The 26,766-nt window shown below is 44.3% G+C and overlaps 1 protein-coding gene across 1 annotated transcript in view; it reads left to right on the plus strand.

Moving 5' to 3' along the window:
* RMND1 (required for meiotic nuclear division 1 homolog) overlaps positions 1 to 23,934 on the plus strand; it is a 43,236-nt gene extending 19,302 nt beyond the window's left edge. Inside the window, 8 exon segments of the mRNA XM_047769927.1 lie at positions 1,167 to 1,206; positions 2,621 to 2,721; positions 5,285 to 5,391; positions 6,782 to 6,846; positions 7,605 to 7,681; positions 10,362 to 10,482; positions 22,946 to 23,062; positions 23,717 to 23,934. Of these exon segments, the coding sequence (XP_047625883.1) occupies positions 1,167 to 1,206; positions 2,621 to 2,721; positions 5,285 to 5,391; positions 6,782 to 6,846; positions 7,605 to 7,681; positions 10,362 to 10,482; positions 22,946 to 23,062; positions 23,717 to 23,758 (670 nt within the window). The 3' untranslated portion in view covers positions 23,759 to 23,934.
* The last annotated feature ends 2,832 nt before the right edge of the window (positions 23,935 to 26,766 follow it).

A 26,766-nucleotide genomic window follows, 5' to 3' on the forward strand; every position in this document is an offset into this window, starting at 1 on the left:
CTGTTCAAACTACTGGCTCTTTATCCTGAGACATCACCTGCTCCCTCACACCTTCTCCCAGAGCCCGGCGTGTTTCCTCTGCCGTTTTCCTCTTTGTTTTCTCATTTGGCTCTGCTCATCCATTAGGAGCTGTGTCCCTCCACGTGCATCTGTGTCGTGAGGATGGCGCTGTTGGTGCCCAGTGCAGTCTGCTCTGGGTTGGGAGCTCCTTGAGCAGAGATCTAGATGCTGCTCATCTTCGCATCCCAGATGCTCAGCACAGACCCACACACACTAAGCACGTTACTTGAGACGGTTTGAAGCCAGACATGGAAATCATATTTTTCTTTCTTTCGTTTCCACCCTTCCTTCATCTGGTGCAATAACCCAGAGCCGATAGTTAACTCTTTTTTTTTTTTTTTAATTTTTAAATTTACTACCTAGAACAGCTCAACATGTCAAATTTCAGAGATGAAACCAAGTTCACTTGTAGTCTTTAGACTTTAAATTCTGTCAAAGTCAGACTTGGATCAAAAGGGCCTCCTGTGGCTTCATGGCCAGTCTGCCCTGAGCCCTGGAAGGGTGATGGGTATTATTCCATAGTTGTCTGAGCTATCTGAGGCCTCAATTTATTTCTGTCTCCTTATTCTGTTAAAAAGTTATTAAAGGAGGTCCTGTCGTGGCTCAGCAGTAACAAACCTGACTAGTATCCAGGAGGATGTGGGATCAATCCCTGGCCTCTCTCAGTGGGTTAAGGATCCGGCATTGCCGTAAGCTGTGGTGTAAGTTGCAGATGTAGCTCACATCCCATGTTGGCTGCGGCTGTGCTGTGCCATAGGCCAACAGCTACAGCTCTGATTCGACCCCTGGTCTGGGAGCCTCCATATGCCACTAAAAAGACAGGAGAAAAAAATTGCCTGGATTCATGAAGCCACATAGTATCACAACGATAGTTACTATTCTGCAAACCATGTGAGAAACCCGTGAATTTGGGGGAGGTTGGGTTTTTTCAATCAGAAGTTCAGAAAATAGCTTTTGCTTATCATATCCATCTAGGGACCGTTATATCAAATCAGTAGTAAATCATATTTTTAAAAATGACATTCTAGAAGTTTCCTAAGCTTGGCTTTACGTATGGTCCTACAGAATGTATTCTGCCTTTAACTTAGTTCATTCTTTGAAATCAGGGAAGGAGCTGCTGTGTTCTGGAATGTGAAAGACAAAACTGTAAGTAGAAATTCAGTTTTCTGCGAATAAATTATTTTTGGTTTTGTATTTTTTGCTTTTTAGGGCCACAGTTCTTAGGCTAGGAATCAAGTTTTTTAGAACTTTTTTTACTCACTGGAAATAATTTCTTCAGTATCCCATTCAGGATTTATTTAATACAGACTTTTCAGAGCCCATTAGTAAAATACATCAAAATTTTATATTTAACTCAGCAGTTTTATATCTAGAAAGTTATCCAAAGGAAATAATCACAGTTACACATGGTAAATGATGTAGAGAAAGGTTCATCAACATATTATTACAATAGCAACAGTGAGAAATGACTAAAACATATAATAATAGGATGTTTGTTAAATAAATCATGGGATAAATATGCTGCGGTTCTTAAAAATCATGTGAAAAAAAAACCTATTCCTGGGGTATTGCCTGTGTATAAGATACAGTTAAATTAAAAGAGCATGTTACAAAATATAACCAATATAATTACCAGAGCTGGTTAAAAAACATGCCTCATACAACCCCAGTTTTGCTAAAAATAGAATACACAGACATGGGGGTGGGGAGAGGGAAACTGGGGAGGGGGTTCCTGGAGAAAAGGAAGTAGAAATGAGTGAAAAATGTAATGCAAATTGGCTCCTTGGAGTTGCAGAGATGTAGAAGCCTGACAAGTGTTTCTCAGGAATGCTCTCATAAATGTTTGCATTCTAAAATTGGAAGAACTGTTCTGGAGAGTATTTTAGCAACATGTATCAAAGTTATAAGTGTGCATGTCATTTGGTCTAGCAAATCCTAAAGAAATATCTACACAAGGCCCTGAAGGTACACACATAAGGCTGGTGTATTGAGACATTGTAATAGTGGAGAGTAGGAAAAAATCCCCCATAGGTGGACATTTAGGATAGTTAAATTAATTGCTGTTCCTCCGTTAGGGAGAATAACACTGAAAATGTTCCTGTGTAGAATATGATCCCATTTATATAAAAACTAAATGTACATACATATGCACACAGGGAAAAGTCTGGAAGGATAGTGATGATTACCTTTGGGGATTAGGAATTTGGGAGAACAGAGAGAGATTATCACTTTGTACACCTCCATGCGGTTCACATTTTTACAAGTGTATCACTTACACATTTTTTTCTGAAGATTTAAAGAATACAAACCATAATGTCAGTAGGGGTTCTCTTCGGATTGTGGAATAATAATAGTTTTTCGTTTGCCTCTTTAAGCTCAAATGTCAAAGCAGATGTATATATCATTCCAATTAGTTTTATGTCAGCATGAATTTGCATTTTCCCTAAAACCTGAAGAACAGAGGAAATGTCATAAGAAATGTCATAATCATTAACTCTGTAACATTCTTATCTACTCCGGAGTCAGGTATAATTTCAGGCTGATCTTCCTTTTCTTCTAGATGAAGCATGTGATGCAAATTCTAGAAAAGCATGAAATTCAGCCCTACGAAGTGGCACTGGTACACTGGGAGAATGAAGAGCTTAACTACATAAAAACAGAGTAAGCAACTTTTTTTTTTTGGTCTTTTAGGGCCACACCCTTTGCACATGGAGGTTCCCAGGCTAGGGGTTGAATCAGAGCTGTAGCTGCTGGCCTACACCAGAGCCACAGCAGCTTGGGATCCAAGCCTGTCTTCGACCTACACCACAGCTCACTGCAACCCCGGATCCTTAACCCACTGAGAAAGGCCCCAGAGTGAACCTGCGTCCTCATGGATGCTAGTCAGATTCATTAACTGGTGAGCCACAACGAGAACTCCCAGAGTAAGTAACTTTTTAATCAAATTTTGAAAGAAGCTCTTAGAATAACTAGGTAGAGCAGTAGAGGAGATACATTATTTATGCATTTGAATACTAATTTTAAGGGAAAAGTTACTCGTGCAAAAACAAAGCCCAAACAATTAATAAATTTAGGTGGGGAGTGATTATTTCTTTTAACTTCTCAGGGCACCCATAAATTAAAACAAGTAGTGTAACCCCAAAATAGTAAGTTTCCTAAGTAGCCAAATGAGTAAAACAGTGTCTTCATCAGAGTGAACCTGTCACATTATTCTAGTAACGTTTTCTCTCAGTAAATCCTTTCTGCTTTTTTCCCACTGATTTTGAGTATCAAAAGTATAGAGTATAATGAGGGGATGATCTGAGAGAACCACTTGTGCAAACGGGGTGCCTGCAGGAAGTGGGGGACTTCCACAGCACCCTCGGGTTAAATATAGGAGTCGGCGGGCACCATACTGGGTGATTTTCCTGTCGCGGAGAAGAGGAGGGCAGAGAGAGGAGCCAGTGTGAATAGGATTGAAAGGTCTTTCTCCTCATGAAGTGACCTGACTGGCGGAATGTGAGGCAAAACAAAAATCCTTGTGTTAAGAAAGGAAGACAGCAGAGCTTCAGGGAAACTTGGAAGAGGCCCCCGCTGTAGGAAGACCAAGAGCTAAGTGAAGATAGCCAGGGATGAGCTCTCCTGCATGATTTCACCTGACAGAAACCCTGGGGTGGCAGCTAATGAGCCTTTAGATGCGGTTCAGGGATGTGAGGCACCTGACTCGTGAGTGAGGACCGGGCCCCAGGGGGGCTGCAGTGATGCTGTGAGCTGGAGGCACAGCAGGTGAAGAGCCAGTAGAACTGTATCCATTCAGTTCATTATCACGCCCTGGACCTGGACTTCGTGACTCCCATGAGTTCCCCTCCTGTGCGCTGCCTCCCCATCAAGCTAAGGCTCCCCAGGTCTGTCCCCGCTCCACCCCCAGAGACGCACAGACACATGCCCACAACCGCCCGCCCTCTCTCACCACCTCCTCGTCTGCGGAGGATTAGGGTCTCGACTCCGGATCTCAGAGTCAGAGATTTAGTTTCATCACAAAGACCAACCTCGCTGCCACCAACTTGCGGTGGTTGTGCAGGTCCTCCTGTGTCCCCAGGGGTCTGCTGCCTCACTTGGTTCTGGGCACTGGCCGAGCTCCTGCCAAAGCATCTCTTCTCTTTTCCCTCCACTGAGGCTGTCGGCGCAGATCCTGCCTCGCCAGGCCTCCTCTTCGGCACCTCCCTGTGTCTTCTCTTGCTTGCTGGAGTTCCCGCTGTGGCGCAGTGGGATCAGCATCATCTCTGCAGTGTCAGGTCGCAATTTCCTTCCCCACCCACGTCGCTGCAGCTGCAAGTGTGGCTCAGATCTGATCCCTGGCCCAGCGTATGTATGCTGCTGGACAGCCAAAAAACAAAAACAGTGCTTGTTCATTTTTGTTGTGTGCAATTCCTTTATTTATTTATTTATTTAATTTATTTTGCTTTTTTAGGGCTGCACCTACGCATATGGAGATTCCCAGGCTAGGGGTTGAATCAGAGCTACAGCCGCCAGCCCACACCACAGCCACAGAAATGTGGGATCCGAAGCTCATCTGCAACCTACACAGCAGCTCATGGCAACACCGGGTCCCTGACCCACTGAGCAAGGCCAGGGATCAAACCCGCATCCTCGTGGATACTAGTCGGATTCATTGCTGCCTCGCCATGATGGGAATTCCTGGAATTCCTTTAAATGAATTGTTTTCCTATTGAACATTTAGCTCCTTTCTGAATTTCCTGCTATTAAACGTTTGACCATAAGAAGTTTTTTTGTACACAAATCTTTCTTTGCATCTTTGGGGTTTTTTGGGGTTTTTTTTATTTTTTTGTTTGTTTTTAGGGCTGCACGCAGGGCATATGGAGGTTAGGCTAGGAGTCTAATCAGAGATGTAGCTGCGTCTTCGACCTACACCACAGCTCACCACAATGCCAGATCCTTAACCCACTGAGCGAGGCCAGGGATCGAACCCGAAACCTCATTATTCCTAGTCAGGTTCATTAACCACTGAGCCACAACGGGAACTCCTTTCTTTGCATCTTTGATTATTTCCTTAGGATAAATTCCTAGAAGTGCATTACTTGGATGGTGTGGTATGAGAACATCAAAAGATTCTTGACACAAATTGTCAAAAGGACCTCTAGAAAGAATATAATGTAACTTTGTCAAAAGAAAAAAAATTAAAGTACTTTTTAAGATTTAGAAAATCCTTTTTTTCCTTTTTCAGGGGACAGTCAAAACTTCACAGAGGGGAAATCAGGTTAAATTCAGAGCTAGATATAGATGACGCCGTCCTAGAGAAATTTGCTTTCTCAAATGCTCTTTGCCTTTCAGGTAAGTTACTATTAGTTCTCAGAGAAAGTTATCACACGGTTTTCATTTCATCCAGGGAAGTTAAAGCATTTAGTAAAGATACTCACTAATCTTCACAGACTACTCAGCAAAACCTTAGAATTCTTTTTCCCTTTTTTTTTTCTTTTTTCTTTTTTCTTTTTTAGGGCCACACCCATGGCATACGGAAGTTCCCAGCCTAGGGATCAAATTGGAGCTGCGGCTTCTGGCCACAACCATAGCAATTCAGGATCCAAGCCGAGTCTGCAACCTATACCACAGCTCACAGCAACTCCAGATTCTTCACCCACTGAGCGAGGTCAGGGATCGAACCCACATCCTCATGGATTCTAGTTGGATTCGTTTCTGCTGTGCCACAATGGGAACTCCCCTTTTTTCCTTCCAAAAGAAATAGAGGCATTCCCATTGTGGCTCAGCAGAAATGAACCCGACTAGTATCTGTGAGGATGCAGGTTGAATCCCTGGCCTCACTCAGTAGGTCAAGGATCTGGTGTTGCAGCGGCTGTTGGGTAGGCCAGCAGCTGCAGCTCTAATTTGACCCCTAGCCTGGGAACTTCCATATGCTGCAGGTGTGGCCCTAAAAAAATACGTACACACGTATGTATAGTATAGTGTAAAATATAGTATCTGTGCTAGTTATTCATTCTGTATTAATTGTACGAATAAAGCTTAACCTCTGCAAAAATATGTTATATTATTATTATTACCACCACCTCCTTTGTTTTCCTGTCCCCTTCTCTCTTAGTCTTAGGTTGTCTCTGATCCAAGCAGAGAAAGCCCAGCCCTGTATGACTGGGCACAGACCTCTGTGTAGAAAAATGCTCTCTGGCTTTTCACGGGAGTAGGACAGAGAGTCGCAGTGGCTCCCAGTTCTTTCAGAAAGATCCATGCACCTGAATAAAACTGTAGACGTTCCCTAAGAAATGTTTCTGCCACCCGTCTACACTAGGCTGCTGCTGCGTGGCCTGGCCACCCCATGCAGGAGGCTTGGGGACCTCTGAGCTATACCGACAGCCCCGGGAGTGTAAGGGAAGGCCCAGAAAGTCTGACTCCTGCCCCGCCTGCAGAGCCACCCGCAGTTCCAGAGTGGAGCTTATCCTCTGTGCTTCTGAGATGCAGTATCATAAAATCAGGGCTTCTACCCAGTGCCGCTTTGGTCTGCCAGCAGGGCTTGGAAATTGACTTCCTACTGTCTCTTTCTCCTTAGCACTATCTCTTACGGTAATAAAAAACTTCTTAAATTGCAGTTTCAAATTTTGTGCACGTCTCCTTAAACAGTTGTTGAAATGTCAGGGAACGCTGTGCACTTTGCATTTTGTGGACACATGAACATCATGATAAAGAAATGTCCTGTGTTAATTTTTTTCCCCAGTGAAACTGGCTATCTGGGAGGCATCGCTGGATAAATTTATTGAATCTATTCAGTCGATTCCAGAGGTAATTATACCAATTTTATGCTTGTCTTCAAGGATTGAGTTCTATTGCGGAAAAATAGAAATTTCCCACTATAACAATGAACTTGGGGATACAATAAAGTAACAATAAACATTGAGAAAGCTACATTGAATTTAAGCAGAAAAAGGACTACCAGTTACATATAAAATGATGAAATAAACCTTTTAACACTTAAAATTGAAATTATTTTCTTCTAACGGTATAATTATTTTTAATGTAACAAAATTGAAGGAAAAAAAGATGAAATGTTTCCTCTCTAAGGAAGGAAATTATGACCACTTTTCTCAATTAAAAAGTGTTTTGACAAATTATAAGGAAAACAGTTGCAGGAAAAACGCATCTAGAGTGATATCAGGAGTTTCTGCTGTGGCACAATGGGATCAGCGGTGTCTTTCGAGCGCTGGGACTCAGGTTCGATGCCCGGCACAGTGGGTTAGGCATCCAGCATTGCCGCAGCTATGGCCTAGATCGTGACTGAGGCTCGGATTTGACGCCTGGCCAGGGAACTCCACATGCTGTGGGGCGGCTAAAAAATAAAAAATAAAATTTATATCAAAATTTTAAGTACGTTAAAATCATACTTACTGTAATTAACTCTGTTTTTACTGTGAAAGGATAATTCCACTCAGGAATGGAGGCCCTGGTTTTTCCCTGAGAGATTAGGAGTGTATCTCACAGAAAATGCTAGTGAGAAGGGAAATGTGTGTATGTATATATCTATTTTTCCCCCTCCCAAATAGGCTTTAAAAGCTGGGAAGAAAGTGAAACTATCTCATGAAGAAGTTATGCAGAAAATGGGTGAACTCTTTGCCCTAAGGTAAAATTTTCTCTGTAAATAAAATAATCTCATCTCTTTGACAATCTCCAGAAAATGTCCCTGTAGCTGTATAGAGAAGATCAAACATTTGTATTTTTATGGGCATTGCAGCTTTTTTTTGTTTCATTCATTATAAGCACGGAGAACTCTTACCCCTTCGAAACAGTTGGGTTATATTCAGACTATACTGGAAGAAATTCTGCATGTGCAAAAGAGGCTATAACTAATCTGCATTAAACCTACATCATGGCAGATGTTCTTTGAAGGTGAAAAGATATATATGCTAAAATTTGAACAACAGGCAATACTTAGTCATCACTATAAACTGTACCATAATGCTGAGTAGACCTAAGTGCTCTAGAAAAACTACATACCACATTTCATTGGTTCTGAGACACCATAAAATGCCACAGGAAAATAAAAATGCTGCCAGCTAATGTATAAGACAATGCTTTTTTACCACAGAACTTTAGTTTTGCACTTAGTGCAGTAGCTCTCTCAGTCTTTTCTGGATACGGATTTTATCGCATTCCCTCTTGGGCATTCATAAAAAGGAAAGCGTCAAGGACAAAAGTTGTCTAAGGCAATGACAGCCAAGTCCCAGCTGCCCCCTCTAGACATCATCAGTTTTAAGGATGCCTCTCATTTTCAGAGATGTTAAAATGGAAAGAACGGCGTCTTAAAAATGATGAAATACAATAGTGCGTCATTTAAAATTAAGTTAAATTGAAAGAATTTCAGTTTAGGTGATTGTAATTTTCCCAGGGTTTATGGAGTGAAACATCCTGAATCTTGGTGTTTTTCTCACTAGCCAGCGTCATCAGCGTTTCAGCCTTGTGGTGTGTGTGGGCCGAGTTCCTGGAGTTGGTTATCAGTAATTGACCGAGGAGTTGTTTTTCCACATTCTCCTGAGATACTTGGCCTGGAGGGGAGAAGCGGTCCAGGATTTCATCCTCCGTGTCTTTCTTACAGCTCAGAAACCATAACTTACTCAGGGCACCAACAGAAAATGGAGCTTCCTGGTGGCCTAGCAGGTTAAGGATCTGACATTGTCACTGCTACGATGCAGGTTCAGTCCCTGACCCAGGAACTTCCACATGCCACTAGTGCAGCCAAAAAATTTTTAAAAAGAAACAAAATACCCTGTGTGAGGCACATCCTGCAGCACATAGACCTCTGAGCTCTGTAAGAAGCAGGGTAGAGAGCCTCTTCTCTCCTCTTCTTGGTAATGCAAGCAGAATTTGATACAGAAAATTCAGGTGTCACAACTCAGAAGTTAGGACTAGATATACGTAGGTTTGTAAATAGTTTCTATAGAGGCTTACGGTTCTTATCCTTAACTGTTCTTCTCTTTACAATAAGAGTGCTTATGTTATTAAGAATGTGGGAAATCTGTGAAGAGAAATAGAAGTAGAAATGTGGCAGGTATATTAGGTGAGAAATTAAGTCACAAATTATACATGGTATAATTTGATATACGTGGTGTGTGTGTGTACGTGTATACACACATGGTATAACATGATCCCACTTGTAAACATGCAAACATAAATATTCATCTTTATCTTGATATGGATGCACTACCGGACATGCAAGTGTGTACACACGTGCACACACACATACATGCACACATGTGACTATATGCATGGGAACAGATCTGGAAGGGCACAGCAGAGTGTTGGCAGGGCTTAAAGGATTTGAGTTGTCTGTTAAGGTAAGAGGGCCTCTACCAGTGCTTCCTAAATTCTTCTCTAGGGTTTTTCTTTGTCATAGTGAACAGCTATTCATGTGTTAACCTCTGCAGCTTAGATTTTCATTTAAAAGCAAGCTCAGGCCTCATCTATGAAAAAGATAGAAACTGAGAGAGAGAGAGAGACAGTGTGTGTGTGTGTGTGTGTGTGTTTGCTTGTCCAGCATTTGCTCAAACCCTGGAAGGATACTGAGGAAACCAGCAGTGGCTGCCCGTGGAGAGTAGGAGAAAGGGAAAGATGGGGATAAGACTAGGAGTAAAATTAGTCACTTCTTATGTTTTTCTGTCTTTTTTATTTTTGGGCCATGTGTGACCTGTCCCCCCACATACCAATATATGCATGTACATTGTAACACATTTTAATGAAAAAAGCTTAGAAAATTAAGTTGGGGTTTTTTTCTAGCTACTTCATAAATGTTAATATAAAAATTGGATTACTTTGGTTGCAGATTTTGAAATTTTTTATTTACGTGTTTCTCAGAAGTATTACAAGAATCAGCATTAAAAAATATATTCTTAAAATATCATGGAATTAAGAAATAAACTTATTTACAAAACAGAAATAGACTCGCAGACATAGAAAACAAACTTACTGTTACCAAGGGGAGAGGAAGGGAAGAATAAAATAGGAGTTTTGGATTAACATATGGACGTAACTATATATAAAATAGATTAAGAAAGGAAGGACCTACTGTATAGCACAGGGAACTATACTCAATATCTTATAATAACTTATAATGGAAAAGAATCTAAAAATACATATATATATTCAGATATATGTATCTCAGTTACTTTGTTGTACATTTGAAACTAATGCATTGTAGATTAGCTGTATTTCAGTTACTAAATATATATTTTTTTAAAAAGAGAGACCACGAAAAATGTCCTCATTGAAGATTAGAAATTAAAAGTTGTAATTTTTCTTGTTTTAAGACACCGTATAAACTTGAGTTCAGACTTCTTGATCACTCCTGACTTCTACTGGGACCGAGAAAATCTGGAAGAGCTTTATGATAAAACATGTCGGTTCCTCAGCATTACTCGCAGAGTTAAGGTATGTATTTTGCACTTTTACTGAGAAAGACATGATGTCACCTGTAAGTTGTATGACTGTGTGAAGAGTAATTCTTAATTAAGTAAATGTCTTTAACTGCTTTTAGAGAAATGTCTTGTGTTTGACTTTTGTTCAGATCTCTCGATTTCTCCTTCGTATTTTCTCTTGCCCAATTTTCAACTTTTGCATCAGAGGATATTCTGATATTTGCACTGTGGACTAGACAAGATTGGTCAGTTTGGAGGCCTACTGGTCCATTAGGAAGTTCTCATCAAGCTTCAAGCAAGAGTTTGTGGGGTCCAGACATGTACTGAGGACAGCGAGAATAGAAATTATTATTATTATTATTATTGGTCTTTTTAGGGCCACACCTCCAGCATATGGAAGTTCCCAGGCTAAGAATCTAATCAGAGCTGTAGCCGCCGGCCTGCACCACAGCCACAGCTATGCAGGATGCAAGCTGCATCTACGACCTACACCACAGCTCAACGCTGGATCTTTAACCCACTGAGCGAGGCCAGGGGTTGAACCTGCAACCTTGTGGATACTAGTCAGGTTTGTTACCACTGAGCCAGGACGGCAACTCCAAAAATGAATTTTTAAAAGACTCCTTTAGGACAAATCAGGTGGTTGGTCCTGGGAGGCCAGGGCCAGGGAAGACTAGGGATGACCAACACTGGCCTGTGGGGGGAAAATAGAGAGATGCCCATTGGGGGGCAGGTAGAGACCGCAAAACCAAGAGAGATGGGGGCGGGGGGAGCCGCATTTGAGACGTGTTGAGAGTTGAGTAGCAGGAGCTGCCACACAGGCATTTAAAGTGTGGAAGCAAAGCCGAGGCATCTGACAGAATGCCGGAGGCGGGTGGAGGTGGTCGGGGTCGGGGTGCCCCTCACGGGGAAAGAGAGGAGAAAGCAAAGTGGCCGTGGGTACCTCGTGTGCACATGGTTCTGTGACGTTTAGCCCATGTGTAAATCCGGGCGATCACAAGAGCCAGACCGAGAGCTGTTGTGTCACCACAGAGATTCCCCCTTGGGCTTGTCCCTTTCTGGTCGCGCCACCTTCCCTCCCCCACCTTCCCTCACCCCCTGGCGATGAGCAGTCTATTCCCCAGCTCTATAATTTTGCCATTTGGGGAATGTTCTCTAAATAGCAATGTGCAGTGTGTGACTTTTTAAATGGACTTCTTCCAGTGACTGTAATACCTTTGAGATCCAAACCAAGTCGCCTGTATCCCTCGCTGCCTTAGACATTTGGAGGGGATTCCATTTTGATGTATCGACGTTGTGTTTGAGTGTCTCTTTGCGTAGCTATTCCGCGATTGCTCCAAGTGTGACATCGTACATAGCTCATCTGTAACAAGCCCCTGGTTTCGACATCGTGCCAGATTAAATCAAGTGTCACAACCCTACTACCTCCCTTTAGCCTCCACTTTGAGGACCTCATCAGTGTTATCATTTTGGCTTCAGCGATCAAACAAAATTTGGAGAACTCGAGAGGAGAAGGAAGTTTTGTTGTATTTACCCATATTTTTATTCTTTCTGGTGGTTTTTTTGTTTTGTTTTGTTTTTGCAGTGATGTTTCCAAATTTCTTTTATTATTTCCTTTCTGTTTCAAGAACATTCTTTAGCAGAGTGCCTCTGGAGCAGTGGTTAATGAATCCGACTAGGAACCATGAGGTTGTGGGTTCGACCCCTGGCCTTGCTCAGCAGGTTAAGGATCCGGCGTTGCCGTGAGCTGTGGCGTAGGTCGCAGACATAGCTTGGATCCCGCGTTGCTGTGGCTCTGGCGTGGGCCAGTGGCTACAGCTCTGACTCGACCCCTGGCCTGGGAACCTCCATATGCTGTGGGAGTGGCCCTAGAAATGGCAAAAAGACCAAAAAAAAAAAGAACATTCTTTAGCTATTTTTCCAGGGTAAGTCTGCAGAAACATGCTCTCTTAGTTTTTCTTCATCCGAGCATGGCTAGATTTCCCCTTCACTCCTGAAGGCTTTTTTCATGAAATAGAGAATTCCAAGGTGACAGTTCTTTCCTTTCAGTGCCTAAAAATCTTTGTGCTCTCTTCTGAGCTCCGTGATTTCTGAGGAGAAATCTATTCTCTCTATGGCATGAACGTCAGATCTTTAACAATACTCAACAAGTCTTTGAGGCTCTTTTGACTTTTTTCCTAATCTGTTCTCTCTGTTGTTCATATTGGGGAATGTCCATTGTTCTATCTTCAGTTTCACTCATTACTCTGTTACCTTCATTCTGCTCTGAGCCCATCATTGAGTTTTTTTATTTTGTTTATATTATATTTTAGTTCTAAAATTTCTGTGGTTCTTCATGCTTTCTCTTTCTTTGCTGAGACTTGTTTTTTGGTTGTTTTTTCACTTGTTTATGATGGCTTCTTCCTCCCTCCCACATTCCCTCCCTCCTTTTCTCTTGCTTTTTAGGGCTGCACCTGCAGCTTATAAATATGGAAGTTCCCAGGCTAGGGGGTCAAGTGGGAGGTGCAGCTGCTGGCCTACACCACAGCAACAGAGGATCCGAGCTGTGTCTGCAGCCTACACCACAGCTCAAGGCAACACCAGATCCTTAACCCACTGAGTGAGGCCAGGGATTGAACCTGCGTCATGGATACTAGTCCGGTTCATTACTGCTGAGCCACAGCGGGAACTCCAGTGATGGCTGCTTTGACATCCTTGTCGGGTAATTCCAGCATCTGGCCCATCGTGCTGTTAGTGCCTGCTGACCACCACTGCCGTGGTGTCACCGTGCTCAGAATCATCAGTGAGCCAAGGCCTAGGCAAACTTGATGCCAAAAGAAACGTTCTGATCTTTGACCTGCAAGGCAGCCTTTTTTACCTGTCTGTCCTCACTATTCAAGTTGGAACTGTTGACGTCAAGTCTACTGCTAAGGTCCCCTCCTTGAGTGAAAAGTACATTGACAACCAAACGGTCACCTGTCTTGTGGCTAAGATCGGGTGCACGCATGAGAAGGATGTCAGTGAGAATAAGAGGGTTGTTGAAGCCCCATCTCCACCCCCTTCCACCTTATGGCTGTGTCTACTCTTTCTTCCAGTTTCTAGGCCAGTTTCAGGTGAGGTCCCTCCATGAAGGGATTGGCGTCTATACTCCTGTAGGACATTAGCAGTTGGAGGAATCGGATGCTGACCTGGTCTCTGACACCCTAGACCTCTAGAGAAAGCCCTCTGCAGTGCCATCCAAACAAGGGCACCAGTCCCTTGTGGTGGCTCTAGCTAGAGCCCCAAGACTTTAAATCCACAGGAAAAAGTAAAACTGGATTTATTCTCAGACACCATGATCTTTGTACATAGACTGTCCTAAAGAATCTACAAGGAAACTACTGGAACTAATTAAGTGAATTTATCAAGGTTGCAAGATGCTAGGTCAGTACATAAAAAATAATTTTTTTCAGAGTTCCCATCATGGCTCAATGGTAACAAATCCCACTAGTATCCGTGAAGATACAGGTTCGATCCCTGGCCTCTCTCAGTGGGTTCAGGACCCAGCGTTGCCATGAGCTGTGGTGTAGGTCACAGACACAGCTCGGATCTGGCATTGCTGTGGCTGTCGGGTAGGCTGTCAGCTACAGCTCCAATTTGACCCCTAGCCTGGGAACTTCCATATGCCACGGGTGCAGCCTAAAAAGCTAAAAATAATAATTTTTTGTCTTTATGCTACCAGTGAACAATTGGAAAATGAAATTTTAAAATGCCCTTGACGGTAGCATCAGAAACTTGAATTTTGAGGAGTTTCTATTATGGCTCAGTGGGTTAAGGTTCTAACATAGTGTTTGTGAGGATGCATGTTCAATCCCTGGCCTATCTCCGTGGGTTAAGGATCTGGCATTACTGCAAGCTGCAGCATAGGTCACAAATGCGGTCAGATCCATTGCTGCTGTGGCTGTGACGTAGGCCTGCAGTTGCAACTCCGGCTCAGCCCCTAGCCTGGGAACTGCCGTATGCCATAGGTGCAGCCATAAAAAGAAGAAGAAGAAGAAAAAAAAAAACCTTGAATTTTGATGCTATTGTCGAGGGTACAAGTTTTTAATTAGGAATAATTATTTTAAGTATAAGAAAGACTTCTACCCTGAAAACTAAAAAAAATGGATGAGAAATTAAATACCTGAAGGCGTATACCATGTTCATAGAACAGAAGTCTCAATATTATTACTTCTTTTGAAAATTGAGCTGTGTGACACAATCTCAGTCAAAACTCCAGCAGGTTTTTGTTTGTTTGTTTGTTTGTTTTTTATAACTAACAAGCTGGTTTTAAAATGGAAATGCAGGGAGTTCCCGTCGTGGCGCAGTGGTTGGCGAATCCGACTAGGAACCATGAGATTGCGGGTTCAACACCTGGCCTTGCTCAGTGGGTTGGGGATCCGGTGTTGCCGTGAGCTGTGGTGTGGGTTGCAGACGTGGCTCGGATCCCATGTCGCTGTGGCTAGCCCGGGAACCTCCATGTGCCGCAGGAGCGGCTCTAGAAAGGCAAAAAGACAAAAAAATAAATAAATAAATAAATAAATAAATAAAATGGAAATGCAAGGGACCTAAACTAGCCAAAGTGATTTTGAAAAAAGGACAAAGTTGGAGGGCTTTTATTATCTGGTTTTAAGACTTGCAGTAACTCAAGCTCCAGTAATCAAGACGGTTGAGTATTGGTATAAGAATAGACACATAGATGAATGCAGCAGAACAGAGTCCACAAATAGACCCGTACACTTATGCGCAGTTGATTTTGACAGATTAAAAACTCAATGACAAAGTGATAATCGTTTCAACAAGTGTCTAGAACAGTTGGACAGCCCTGTGTGAAACAATGAACCCTGTCCTTCAGTTCACAGCATTTCTAAATGAATCAGAGACCTTTTAAATACAAAGCCTAAAATTATAAAACCTTATAAAGAAAATACAGGAAAAAGGCATATGACCTTGGGAAAGACAAACATTTGTTAGGACAAAAAAAAAAAAAAAGCAAAAAAACATGAACCTAGGGGAAGGAATTTAATTTGAACTTCAAAACTAAAACTACTGCTCTTGAAAGACCCTTTTAAGAATATGAAAAGGGGAGTTTCCATTGTGGCTCAGCAGGTTAAGACCCTGACACAGTGTCCATAAGGATTCAGGTTTGATCCCTGGCCCCACTCCGTGGGTTAAGGATCAGTGTTGCCACCAGCTGCAGTACGGGTCACAGATGCAACTCAGATCCAGTGTTGCTGTGGCTGTGGTGTAGGCCGGCAGCTGTAGCTTCAATTCGACCCCTAGCCCGGGAACTTCCATATGCTGCAGGTTTGGCCCTAAAAGACAAAAGACGGAAAAATAAATAAATAAAATAAAAACAATTCATTACCAATCCATGCAACAACACAAGTAAATATTAAAATCATTATGCTGAGTGAAAAAAACCTAGACATGAAAGAATACATGCTGTTCCACGTATAGGATGTTCTAAAAAGGCAGGTGTAATCTCTAGTTACAGAAAAGAGCTCAGTGATCCCCTAGGGCTTGGGGATTGGGGGGGAGGGAAGGGCAGTAGATTCCCAAGGAGCCAAGAGCACTTGGGGGCTTGGAAATGGCATGGTGCCACTTACATGGGTATATACCTGTCAGACGTCTTCATGGGATATCCTTAGGATGAAAACAAGAGCATTTTATTGTATGCAAAGTCGGCTGCAAAGAAAACCTGAAAATAAAGCCTCTTGTGAGAACTCTTTAGTGACAGCAGACGAAAGCACCAACCTTGGTGAGCAGCCGTATTTGCTGCGGCAGTTTGAGAGGGCCTGAGAGTTATAGCTCTTGGATGTCTCTGCATTTTCTCTTGGAATGAAGACACCTGGTCGAAGCCTAGTGGTTGGGATGCAGTATAGAGATGATTGCCGCCAAGCAGAGGCAGACCTGCTCTGATAACCAGCCTGCCATGCTGAGTTAGGTCAGTAACAGCGGCTGAGCAATAACCAAGATAAAGCAGCTGCTTGGCAAGTGTGCGCTGGGGCACCCTCCCCCCCTCTCCCCCAGCCCCGCCCCCGTGTCCTCCCTCAGACCACAGTATGCTTTGATACTGATGCCTCTGGTGTCCTCCGCATGTCCCTCGTGGACAGGAGGAGAGAGAGAAGGCAGCCGTGGTCGCGTTGGTGGTGGTGGCGTGAGCAGGAAACGTGCGGTGTGTGTGGTCCAGAGGAGGAGACGTACAAAGACAGGCATGTCTTTCAAGAATTGAGTAATTCAACATCGAAGTCCCAGCTGAAGATGAGAAATGTCACAACAGGATCGGTAAGGAACATAGAAGTGCAGTGAGGTAGGTAATCACCTAGCGGGACAGGGATCACAGCACCAGACAGGAAGGGGAAGCGGAGACTGTGCCGCTGCGTCTTCGCTCTGCTCGAGCAGAGGGAGGGCACAGCCCGGGGGGCCCCGTGGGGCTCGCTGGAGTCAGTGAGTGGAGAGGCTTCCTCAGTGCGCAGAGTTGGCAAGCTGACTCTGCAGCCCAGGGAGCAGCTGGGCAGGGTTCGCTCAGTCCCCAAACTGGAAGCGTGCTGGAACAGGTCAGTTCCATGGCATCTTTTTTAATTTTTTTTTTTTTTTAATCTTATGTGCACTGTATGCACTAGGGTACTGCTGACTTCTGAATACTTAACTTCCTACACGGGAGAATGCATGCCTTGCACTTAATCAGTACAGCAAACAAGTGGAAATTCCGGTAGTGTCCTGAAGAACAAAAATAAAGGTCTAAGAGTTTCTGTCGTGGCTCAGCGGGTTGAGAACCCGACTAGCATCCATGAGGACGTGAGTTCCATCCCGGCCCTCACTCAGTGGGTTAAGGATCCAGCATTGCCATGAGCTGTGGTGTGGGTTGCAGATGCGGCTCGGATCCTGCGTTGCTGTGGCTGTGGCTGTGGCATAGGCCAGTAGCTGTAGCTACAATTCAACCCCTAGCCTGGGAACTTCCATGTGCTGTGGGTACAGCCCTAAAAAGGAACAACAAAAGTCTGTAAATTGGTATGGCAGTTCACTCGCTTCGTCGTCGGGGTCCTTATGATCCGATGACGTGCCAGTTGGGTTCTGGGGGAGGGCCCTCTGGAGAGTGGGGAGAGCTCTCCCGCCGCCTCTGGGGTCTCTACCTCTTCCTATAAAGCCATTAACGTAGACCTTGTCCGAACCTGATCACCTCCCAGAGGCCTCATCTCCAGATATCATCACACGGGCTTAGGGCTCCAGCATTGAATTTGGGGAAGACACAGTCAATCCATAGTACCAGCAGTCCCTGGAAATCCACTGTAATTGCTCTTTCGAGGCTAAAATTCAGGTTTCATTTCAATTATCTTTGTAGGAGTTCCCTGGTGGTACATCGGGTTGTCACTGCAGCAGCTGGGTTCTCTGTTGGGGTGCGGGTTGGATCCCCAGCTGGGAACTTCCACATGCCTGCAGGTGTGGCCATGGGAGGGGTGGATTGTAAATTACATATTTCTACCTCTTCCTTATTGGATTCTGTTAGGAACTGGGGCAAGGTAGCTAAAGTAGAAGTAGCAGGAATTAGGGAAAAAGAGACTTGTGTGAAATCGGAGCTGCGCTCATGAGATTCCCCTCCCCTTCCTTAAACCCGGGGCGGCGGTGGGGGGGGGAGGGGGGAGGGTGGCCTGGAGGTCCAGGAGGTCCACCAGGCCCGGAGGGTGAGCTGCGGACCCCGTGACCTCTAGCAGGTAAACGCTCCTGTGCATGATCGCCACGGGGCCTTGAGTTTTAGGGGACAGATTTGGACGTTTTTGTTTCTGAAAACGTATTCTGTAAGAAAGGTTTTTGCTCCTGGGAATTTCTTTGGCACCTGACAGATTTCGTGGAGCGCTGCTCACGCTCCGTTGCAGCTGTCCGGGTAGCAGAGGTGCCCCGTTCTCTTTCCCACAGTCGGTTACTTGGCTCCATCCAGTCTTTACAACTAATTGTTCTTCAATTTCATTCCCCCACCTCACTCTGAGACATCCCTTCGGTAGTAAATCTTCCACGTGAGTTACAAAGCATACCTCCCCAAGTTCCCAATCTGCATTTCTCAGAGCATCCCTTTTTTTTTTTTTAACTGTGCCTCAGAGTTATTTTCTTAGCATCCCAAAGGCAGTTAAGACTAGTTGGATTGTGTGAAGACTGTCCAGAAGGAGTTAGAAGAATTTAACCTCGCAGGAGTTCCTTGGTGGCTCAGCGGGTTAAGGATTAGGCATTGTCACTGCAGTGGTACAGGTTCAGTCCCTTGTGGGGGAACTTCCACATCCTGTAGGCCCAGCCAAAAAACCACAATGCAGGCACTACAGATAGCACAAAAAACGAGAACTGGAGTTCCTGTAGTGGCTCAGTGGTAATGAACCTGACTAGTATCCATGAGGATACGGGTTCAATCCCTGGCCTCAGTGGGTAAAGAATCTGGCATTGCTGTGAGCTGTGGTGTAGGTTGCAGACGTGGCTCAGATCCCGCATTGTTGTGGCTGTGGTGTAGGCCAGCAGCTGCAGCTCCAATTCGACCCCTAGCCTGGGAACTTTCATGTGCTTCAGGAGTGGCCCTAAAAAGCAAAAAAAAAAAAGAAAATTGGAAGACTGAACAAAGGACTCTCTCACCTGCGGAAGAAATGTCCGACATTCTCATGCGGCATATTTGTTTATTTTGCAGCTGCAGCAAATTACCACAGCTGACTTAACCCAAATACAGTGTTTTACAGTTCTGGGGGTCAGAAGTCTGGCATGGGAGTCACCGAGCCCAACTCAAGGCGCTGGCAGGCGCCCTTCCTTTCCAGAGGCTCTGGGTGGGATCCCTTTCCTTGGCTGCTCCAGCCCTGAGAGGACGCCCACTCCCCTTGGCTCGGAGCCCCTTCCTCCCTCTGGCATTGCATCACTCTGAGCGCTCCTGCCTGCCACTCCCACGTTAAGGCCCCTTGTGATGGCGCTGGACCCACCCAGATCATCTGGGATTTCCTCCTCAAGATAATCAGTTCCTTAACGACCTCAGTTCCTGTACAATCTTACTTCTCCTTTGCCACGTGACAGTTACGGGGCCCAGGGACTAGGACGCGAATATCTTGGGGGGACCGGTCTTCGGCCACGTCTGGTCCACGGTACCTCTCACACGGGGTTCTAGCTTAGCTTTTATAAGCTCACGTCCAAGGTTTCCGCTGTCTCTACTGCCTCCCTGCGGTGTCCTCTGCTTGCCGTCGTCTCGCGTTGCTCCCCACCTGTCCTTCTCGGCACCTGCCTCTTGAGAGCCTACTTCACATTCAGCACATCAGTGACACTGTCCCTGTGTCCTTCTGCCCCATCATCTGTGTGCATGAAACACGCATGACTCTGTAGCTAAAGGAGAGAGGAGGCACCTGTTAATTGAGGCGCTCTGGTTCACACTTGACCTTCAGGCAGTTGCAATGATCTTATTTATCCTCACGGGACTGAGAGGAACAGGGAATGTCTGCCGCACAGACGCAGACCCTCAGCATCTTCTGTGCCCTTTGGCCGCATCCTTCCTTCTTGGTGGCATTCTCTCTGAGATGGGGAGGGCATGGTGAGGGAGGAGGGGGGTACCCAGGCATACAGTACCCTCTGCCTTGGCGGCTTCACACTGGGCAGTGTGCCCATGCCTCAACCAGCCTTGGCATCTGGACTTTACTGACCCCTCTCCCCTTGGGCTTTTTGGGGGCAGTGGCGGGGGGGGCTCTGTGCCACAGGAGCATTGATACTATGATTGGCAGCGTCACATGGTTGGAGGAGACAGTAGAAGGGTAACTCCCCAAAAGAAAGGAGGCAGGAGGGAAAGGGGCCGGGCAGGGAACAGATGGCTGGGAGGCAGAATGAAGTGAGTTCTGATCTAGGGAGACGGCAGTGTTGTGAGAGCGCTGAAGAGGGAGCAGGAAGGTTTCGAGAAGACCTTGCCTTCAGGGTTGAAGAGGATGCCAACTAAAGTGTGATCAGACTGTATGATCCAGCGTTGTTTTCTGTTCTTGTGAAGGCACTGGTTAAGATGGTGTAAGCAGGGAAATGACATGATCCATCCTGTTTAGGCTGAGAACTCTGGTACCAGTGGGCAGGGCGGGGAGGGAAGGAAACCCCACCCCCATCACGACTACCAAAAGAAGCCAAACAGACTTCGATTTTGTTAAGAGGTAACAAATAGTTGACGGGCATTCTGTGGTGCAGTGGTTAAGGATCTGGTGGTGTCATTGCGGCAGCTCAGATCATTCCAGGAATTTCCACATGCCACAGGCACAGCTAGAAACAAAGAAACAAAAGAGTTGATGAAGGCCTACCAGGTACACTAAGAAATGGGAAGGAGAGAATGGATCCAAGACTCCTTACGGCAAGGATAATCAAAGTTTTCTGTGCTGGGTGACTGAGCAGACAGTGTGACCTGATTTGAGCTGAAGACCCAAGAAGAGGGATGGCGTTGAACAGGCTGCCAGCTGTAGTTTGAGAAATGCTCGTTTTAAGATGCTCGTAGAAACCAAGGTGTTCTGTAGGCAGTTCAAAATTCAGGCGGAGGAGAAATCAGGACTAAGCATTTACATTTGCAACTTAGCAAAAAATAGTGGTTTAAATCAATCTTTCCCAACATGTGGGATACATACACTGGCACACGCGATGATGGACTTAGGTAACACGTGGACCCTGAAGTAACATGTGGCCTTTGAAGCAATGACTGCCGAGGAGCGATGTTCAGTGTCGAGACATGCTTCTTAGTTGGGCCTCAGTGGCTCCTGACCAGCCCTCTGCCGTGTAATCTCGCACCCTCACAGGCATCAAGCTCAGCTTTGCATAACCAACACCTTTCACGTCACACGGGTTTCCATTTCGGCATTGATGGCTTCCTCTTAAAGTAAGCATTTCCAAGTAACGTCTTTGAATTTAACTGCAGTTGGCGCATGTATGCCACAGCAGTGGTGGTGGGATGGACGTGACCCAGGAAGCGTCTGTGATAGTGGACAGGACCAAGCAGGCAGAGTGCAGAGCCTGGGGACAGAAGGGACGGGATCACCACTCTGAGAATGTCAGCTACAGACCGGGGAGGTCGACAAGGCTCAGGAAAAGAATGAGGGTCGGAGGCAGAACTTAGGGAGAAAAAGCCACAGGAAGTGTGCATTTCAAGGTTGTGTCAAATGCTTGATTAACTGAGGTTTTAGAATCTAACCAAGAAAAAGTGCTAGATTTACTGATGAGGAGTCACCTGGAAGTTTCAGGGGAGTTCTGGTAATATCTGCAATTTCTACAGGCTAAGGATGGAGTTCCGGGTCGAATTGCAGCCTGGCATTGCCATGAGCTGCGGTATAGGTGACAGATACGGCTCCAATCCCATGTTGCTATGGCTGTGGTGTGGGCCAGCAGCCACAGCTCGGATTTGACCCCTAGCCTGGGAATCTTCATATGCCATAGGCGCTGCCCTAAAAAGCAATAAGGAAGAAAGGCAGGCAGGCAGGCTAAGGAGAAGTTGGGTGCTAAGGAAATGGAGGATTGCGGGTTCAATCCCTGGCCTTACTCAGTGGGTTAAGGATCTAAGCATTGCTGTGAGCGCTGGTGTAAGTCAAAGATGAAGCTCGGATTTGGCTGAGATGTAGGCCGGCAGCTACAGCCCCAATTTGACCCGTGGGCTGGAAACTTACCTGCAGGTGCAGCGCTAAAAAAAGGAAAGAGGCACTATTCTGAGCATTTCTATGAGTCAGAAACTACAAGGTGTCCATAAAGTCTGGAAACATGGGTGAATACAGGTTATCAGTGTGGTTCCATGTGTTTGCTCGTGTTAGTAGGGCAGGGCAATGCTCTTTGCAAAATCAAATCACACTACTTCAGTCAGTCCCCAAACATGTGTCTGATTTGTCTCCAATTTCCACTGACCATAAGTTAAGGGGAGTCCAGAAACTATTTTAAGAGAGAGATACAGAGATTAAGGACATATGTCTTGCTATTGGTCATAGTCAAGTCTTAAATTCAAAGATTCTGTTGTCTATGAACCCCATCAACCAGCTTGTGGGGCTCCAGAAGACAGAACCTCTGCAGTCAAGCAGTGCCATCTAGTGGTGAGTGTGCAGCAGGCCAAGTTTTGTGTTCAGGATTTTCCACAATGAAACAGCTTCTGAAGTTTTGTTTTTGTCATCTCAAGGCCATGTTAAAAGAATCGTATTTCTAGTTTGTTTTTATTAACTACTGAAAATCCAAGGGCAGCAATGAAAAACTAGGGCTCAAAAACTTTATTTTTAGATCTTCCATCAAAATCTTATGAATATAAGCTTTGGTATGCAAAGTATTTCTTGCAGTCAAATCTATGCATTCAAAAAGAGTCTCTAGATGGATTTGCAGGGTTGAGGCAGGTAACAGAGGGAGGTTGCCTTTGGGGGAGAGGGCTGAGGAGCAAGAATCGAGAGATGATTTTTCACTGTTATGCCTGTTTCAAACTTAGAATTTTGAAGTGTGTTATTTTATTAAGTGATTTGTTTCTAATGCAGGTCATGAATGAAAAGCTTCAGCATTGCATGGAGCTAACGGATCTGATGCGGAATCACCTGACGGAGAAGAGGACTCTCCGTCTGGAATGGATGATTGTCATCCTTATCACCATAGAGGTGGGTAACTTTCGTGAAAATAACTTGGCGGAAAAGAGCATGACTTTGTCCTAAATACTAAGTCTCTTTGGAAGTGAAGCAAGTTTCAAGTGACTGCTGCAGTGTTTTGTAATTGCATTCTAGATGATTATTGGAAAAGTCCCACGTTTTTAAAAGATGGCATTTCAAGAAAGTTGTAGCTGTAAATGCATAACAGAGCCCAAAAGCAAGCACCTGTGCTCGGATCTGCAGTTTGCCCTGTGAGATAGGTTTTGGTTTCTTTTCTTTTTAGGGCCACACCCTAGGTATATGGAAGTCTCCCCCCCCCCCCCCCCCCCCCCCCCCCCCCGCTAGGGGCTGAATTGGAGCTGGAGCTGCAGCTGCTGACCTAAACCACACCCAGAGCAATGCAGATCCAAGCCACATCTGCGATGCTGCTCTCAGCAACACCAGATTCTTAACCCACTGAGCAAGGCCAGGGTTCGAACCAGCATCCTCAGGGATACTAGTCCAGTTCATAGCCCCCTGAGCCACAACAGGAATTCCTGCCCTTTAAGATGGACAAATAGTTACTCATACTTCAGCATTTTTCACTAATCATAATCTTGGAAAAGTCATTTTAGTTTGTACCAATGATTTGCCATGGAAGTAATAAGCCCACTTTTTATTTGTAAGGTAATGTTTGAGCTGGGACGAGTATTTTTTGTGATTAAGTGATGACCGAAGGCGAAGTGTTATTGCAAGAGATACTCAAGTTCTACAATCAAAAATAAATGCGCATCTGTTGAGAGATCTTTTAATAGGTATTTAATTTTTTTAAATCAAGAACTTGTTAGTGATCTTTTCAGTTCCTAAATGTACTGCTGCTTGAATAAAAATTATGAAGAACTTGACATTTAGGTCTACACTTTTTTTGGTTTTTAAAAGGACCATACCTGCAGCATATGGAAGTTCCCAGACTAGGGATCAAGGGGCTGTAGCTGCTGGCCTGCACCACAGACACAGCCACGCCAGATCCGAGTTGCATCTGTGATGCAGCTCTCAGCAACGCCAGATAACCCACTGAGCAAGGCCAGGGATCACACCAGCATCCTCATGGCACTAGTTGGGTTCTTAACCCTCTGAGCCACAACAGGAACTCCCACAACACTGACATTTTCAAAGGACAATGTTAATTTTGTATTTTAAAGAACTTTAGATAATCTTGGCATGTGGGAAATTGAGACAGAGACACTTACTACATCTGGACGGCTTAGATTTCGGACACTACTCCTAACCTGTTCCCAGGCAATCTCAATCTTGGCCCTAAGAGAACCATACAACTCCAAAGTGTTAAATACATGTAAAATAAGATAATGGCGAAAATGAACTTTTGTGTACCTACTTTAGATGGCATGATTTGAATCTGATGGCTCACTGGCACCTTTATTAATCAATATATTTTCCATTGTTTTGTTTTTTTAAGATTACTGTTCATTAATTCATTGGCTGTGCCCACAGCACGTGGATGTTCCCCAGCAAGGGCTCAAACCTGTGCTACAGCAATGACCCAAGCTGCCCCAGTGACAGGGATCCTTCACCTGCTTCTCCCAACTCCTTTCCATCCTTTCACTACCAAGTTATTCAAAATAGTCTTCACATAATATATATTATATATTTGTATTATATATACAAATATACTTCACAGAGGCACTTTTTTTAGTTTCTCATTCTTTAGAGAAATTACAAAACACTAACTACAAAGAATTTAATAGGCTTACCATCTTTAATGGTTTTTTTTCTCCATTATAGCTGGTTTACAGGCTTACCATCTTGAATTAAAAAGTCCTTTTTATTGTTGCCTTTTTATGCATAATCCCTACCACAATGAATTTAAATGCTCTATTTTTTCATGCATTATATGCATATCCAGAGTATTACTGTTCTGAATTGGGACAGTTTACAGCCTAAGCACTACATAGTATTCAGCCAACCTAACACGCATCATATACACCCTCACTGATGACACTCATTTATTTCTGGAGCAGTGTGATGGGACACATCCTGATGTCGTGAAGGGCACTGTAGTTCTTCCAGGACCAGTCTTCTATCCCAGGTCCCTATACCAGGGTACCTGAGGATTTTCCAAGAACATGTGAGCATGGATAGTTCAAGAACTGCTTTCTAGCTCAAGTTCCACAAGCACCTTCATAAAATTGCTCTGCCTGTGCACACACCTCTAAGCAGCGTATCAAGCCTGTTCTTTCCCATTTTCCTGTCTCACAATGTACAGAAGGCATCGCACCCATCTTCAATCTTAGTTTGGCCCACTGTATTTTAAAACCTTTGAATATATTTAACCTGTATTTTTAAATCTTTAGAAAACCAAACAAGGACAATCTGAAATACTGGTTGGAAGTTCCTGTTGTGGCTCATCAGTAACGAGCCTGACTAGTTATCCATGAGGACACGGGTTCGATCCCTGGCCTCGCTTAGTGGGTAAAGGATCCAGCATTGCCATGAGTTGTGGTGTAGGTCACAGCATGGCTCGGGATCCCAGGTTGCTGTGGCTGTGGTGTAGGTTGGCGGATGTAGCTCAGAACTGACCCCTAGAACTTCCATATGCTGCAGGTACGGCCCTAAAAAAGCAAAAAAGAAAGAAAAGAAATATTGGTTAATGAAATCTCTTTAATGGAAACCATGTTATCCCCACCTATTAAGGGGCTCTCCCAATAAAATGTTACTCCAAGTATCAATGTGTACAATCCACTGTTTGAGTCAACTGTATAATTATAAAATTTCAGTAACAACAAAAAGAACACACATACTGCTTTAAGGTCATGGCAAATTAAAATTTAGTATTTCAATATATATACAGATATGTTACAAAGAACAAAAGGATAAGACCTTCAAGTATAAAAATTTATAAGGATAACATTTTGTGGGGGAAGTGTGACAAACAGAGTTTTCAGGGAGAAAAGGGAACATTACACTTCATTTACTTACATTTCAATGGATCATAGTGGAACCTCAACTCATTATAGTATTACATTCTACTAAGAGGTGAATATTAAAGGTAGATAAAATAGCTTTAAAATATTAACACATCAGAAATTACACCTTTCTCAAGTATTTGAATTTATGATAAAAGCTTCAATTCAAATTACAGAAAAAGAATTGGTTTGTTTTCACGGCGCCCACAGCATGCAAAAGTCCAGGGCCAGAGATTGAACCTGACAGCAGTGACAACACCTGATCCTTAATCCACTGAGCCACCAGGGAACTCCCAGAAAAGAATTTTTTATACTAAATTAGGTATAATACAAGCAAAACAGTTTTTCAAAATCACCACTTCTCTAAGAACAAAGTGACCAAAACATTATACTAGAATACTGAGAGCTTACATAGTTAATTACAGGGGTCCCAGCTATGATGTAGTGTGTTAAGAATCTGACTGCAGCAGGTCAGGTCACTGTAGAGGAATGGGTTGGATCCCCAGCTCAGCACAGTAGGTTAAGGATCTGGTGTTGCTGCCACTGTGGCTCAGTGGTAACAAACCCTACTAAAACCCCTGAGGATGTGGGTTTGATTCCTAGCCCCACTCAGTGGGTTGAGAACCTGGCATTGCTGTGAGCTGTGGTGTAGGCTGGCAGCTGCAGCTCTGATTCGACCCCTAAACCTGAGAACTTCCATATGGTACAGGTGTGGCCCTAAAAAGAAAATAAAAAATAAAATAAAATGAATGG

Source organism: Phacochoerus africanus, chromosome 2, assembly GCF_016906955.1.
Source record: "Phacochoerus africanus isolate WHEZ1 chromosome 2, ROS_Pafr_v1, whole genome shotgun sequence".
In the NCBI taxonomy this organism is placed as follows: Eukaryota; Metazoa; Chordata; class Mammalia; order Artiodactyla; family Suidae; genus Phacochoerus; species Phacochoerus africanus.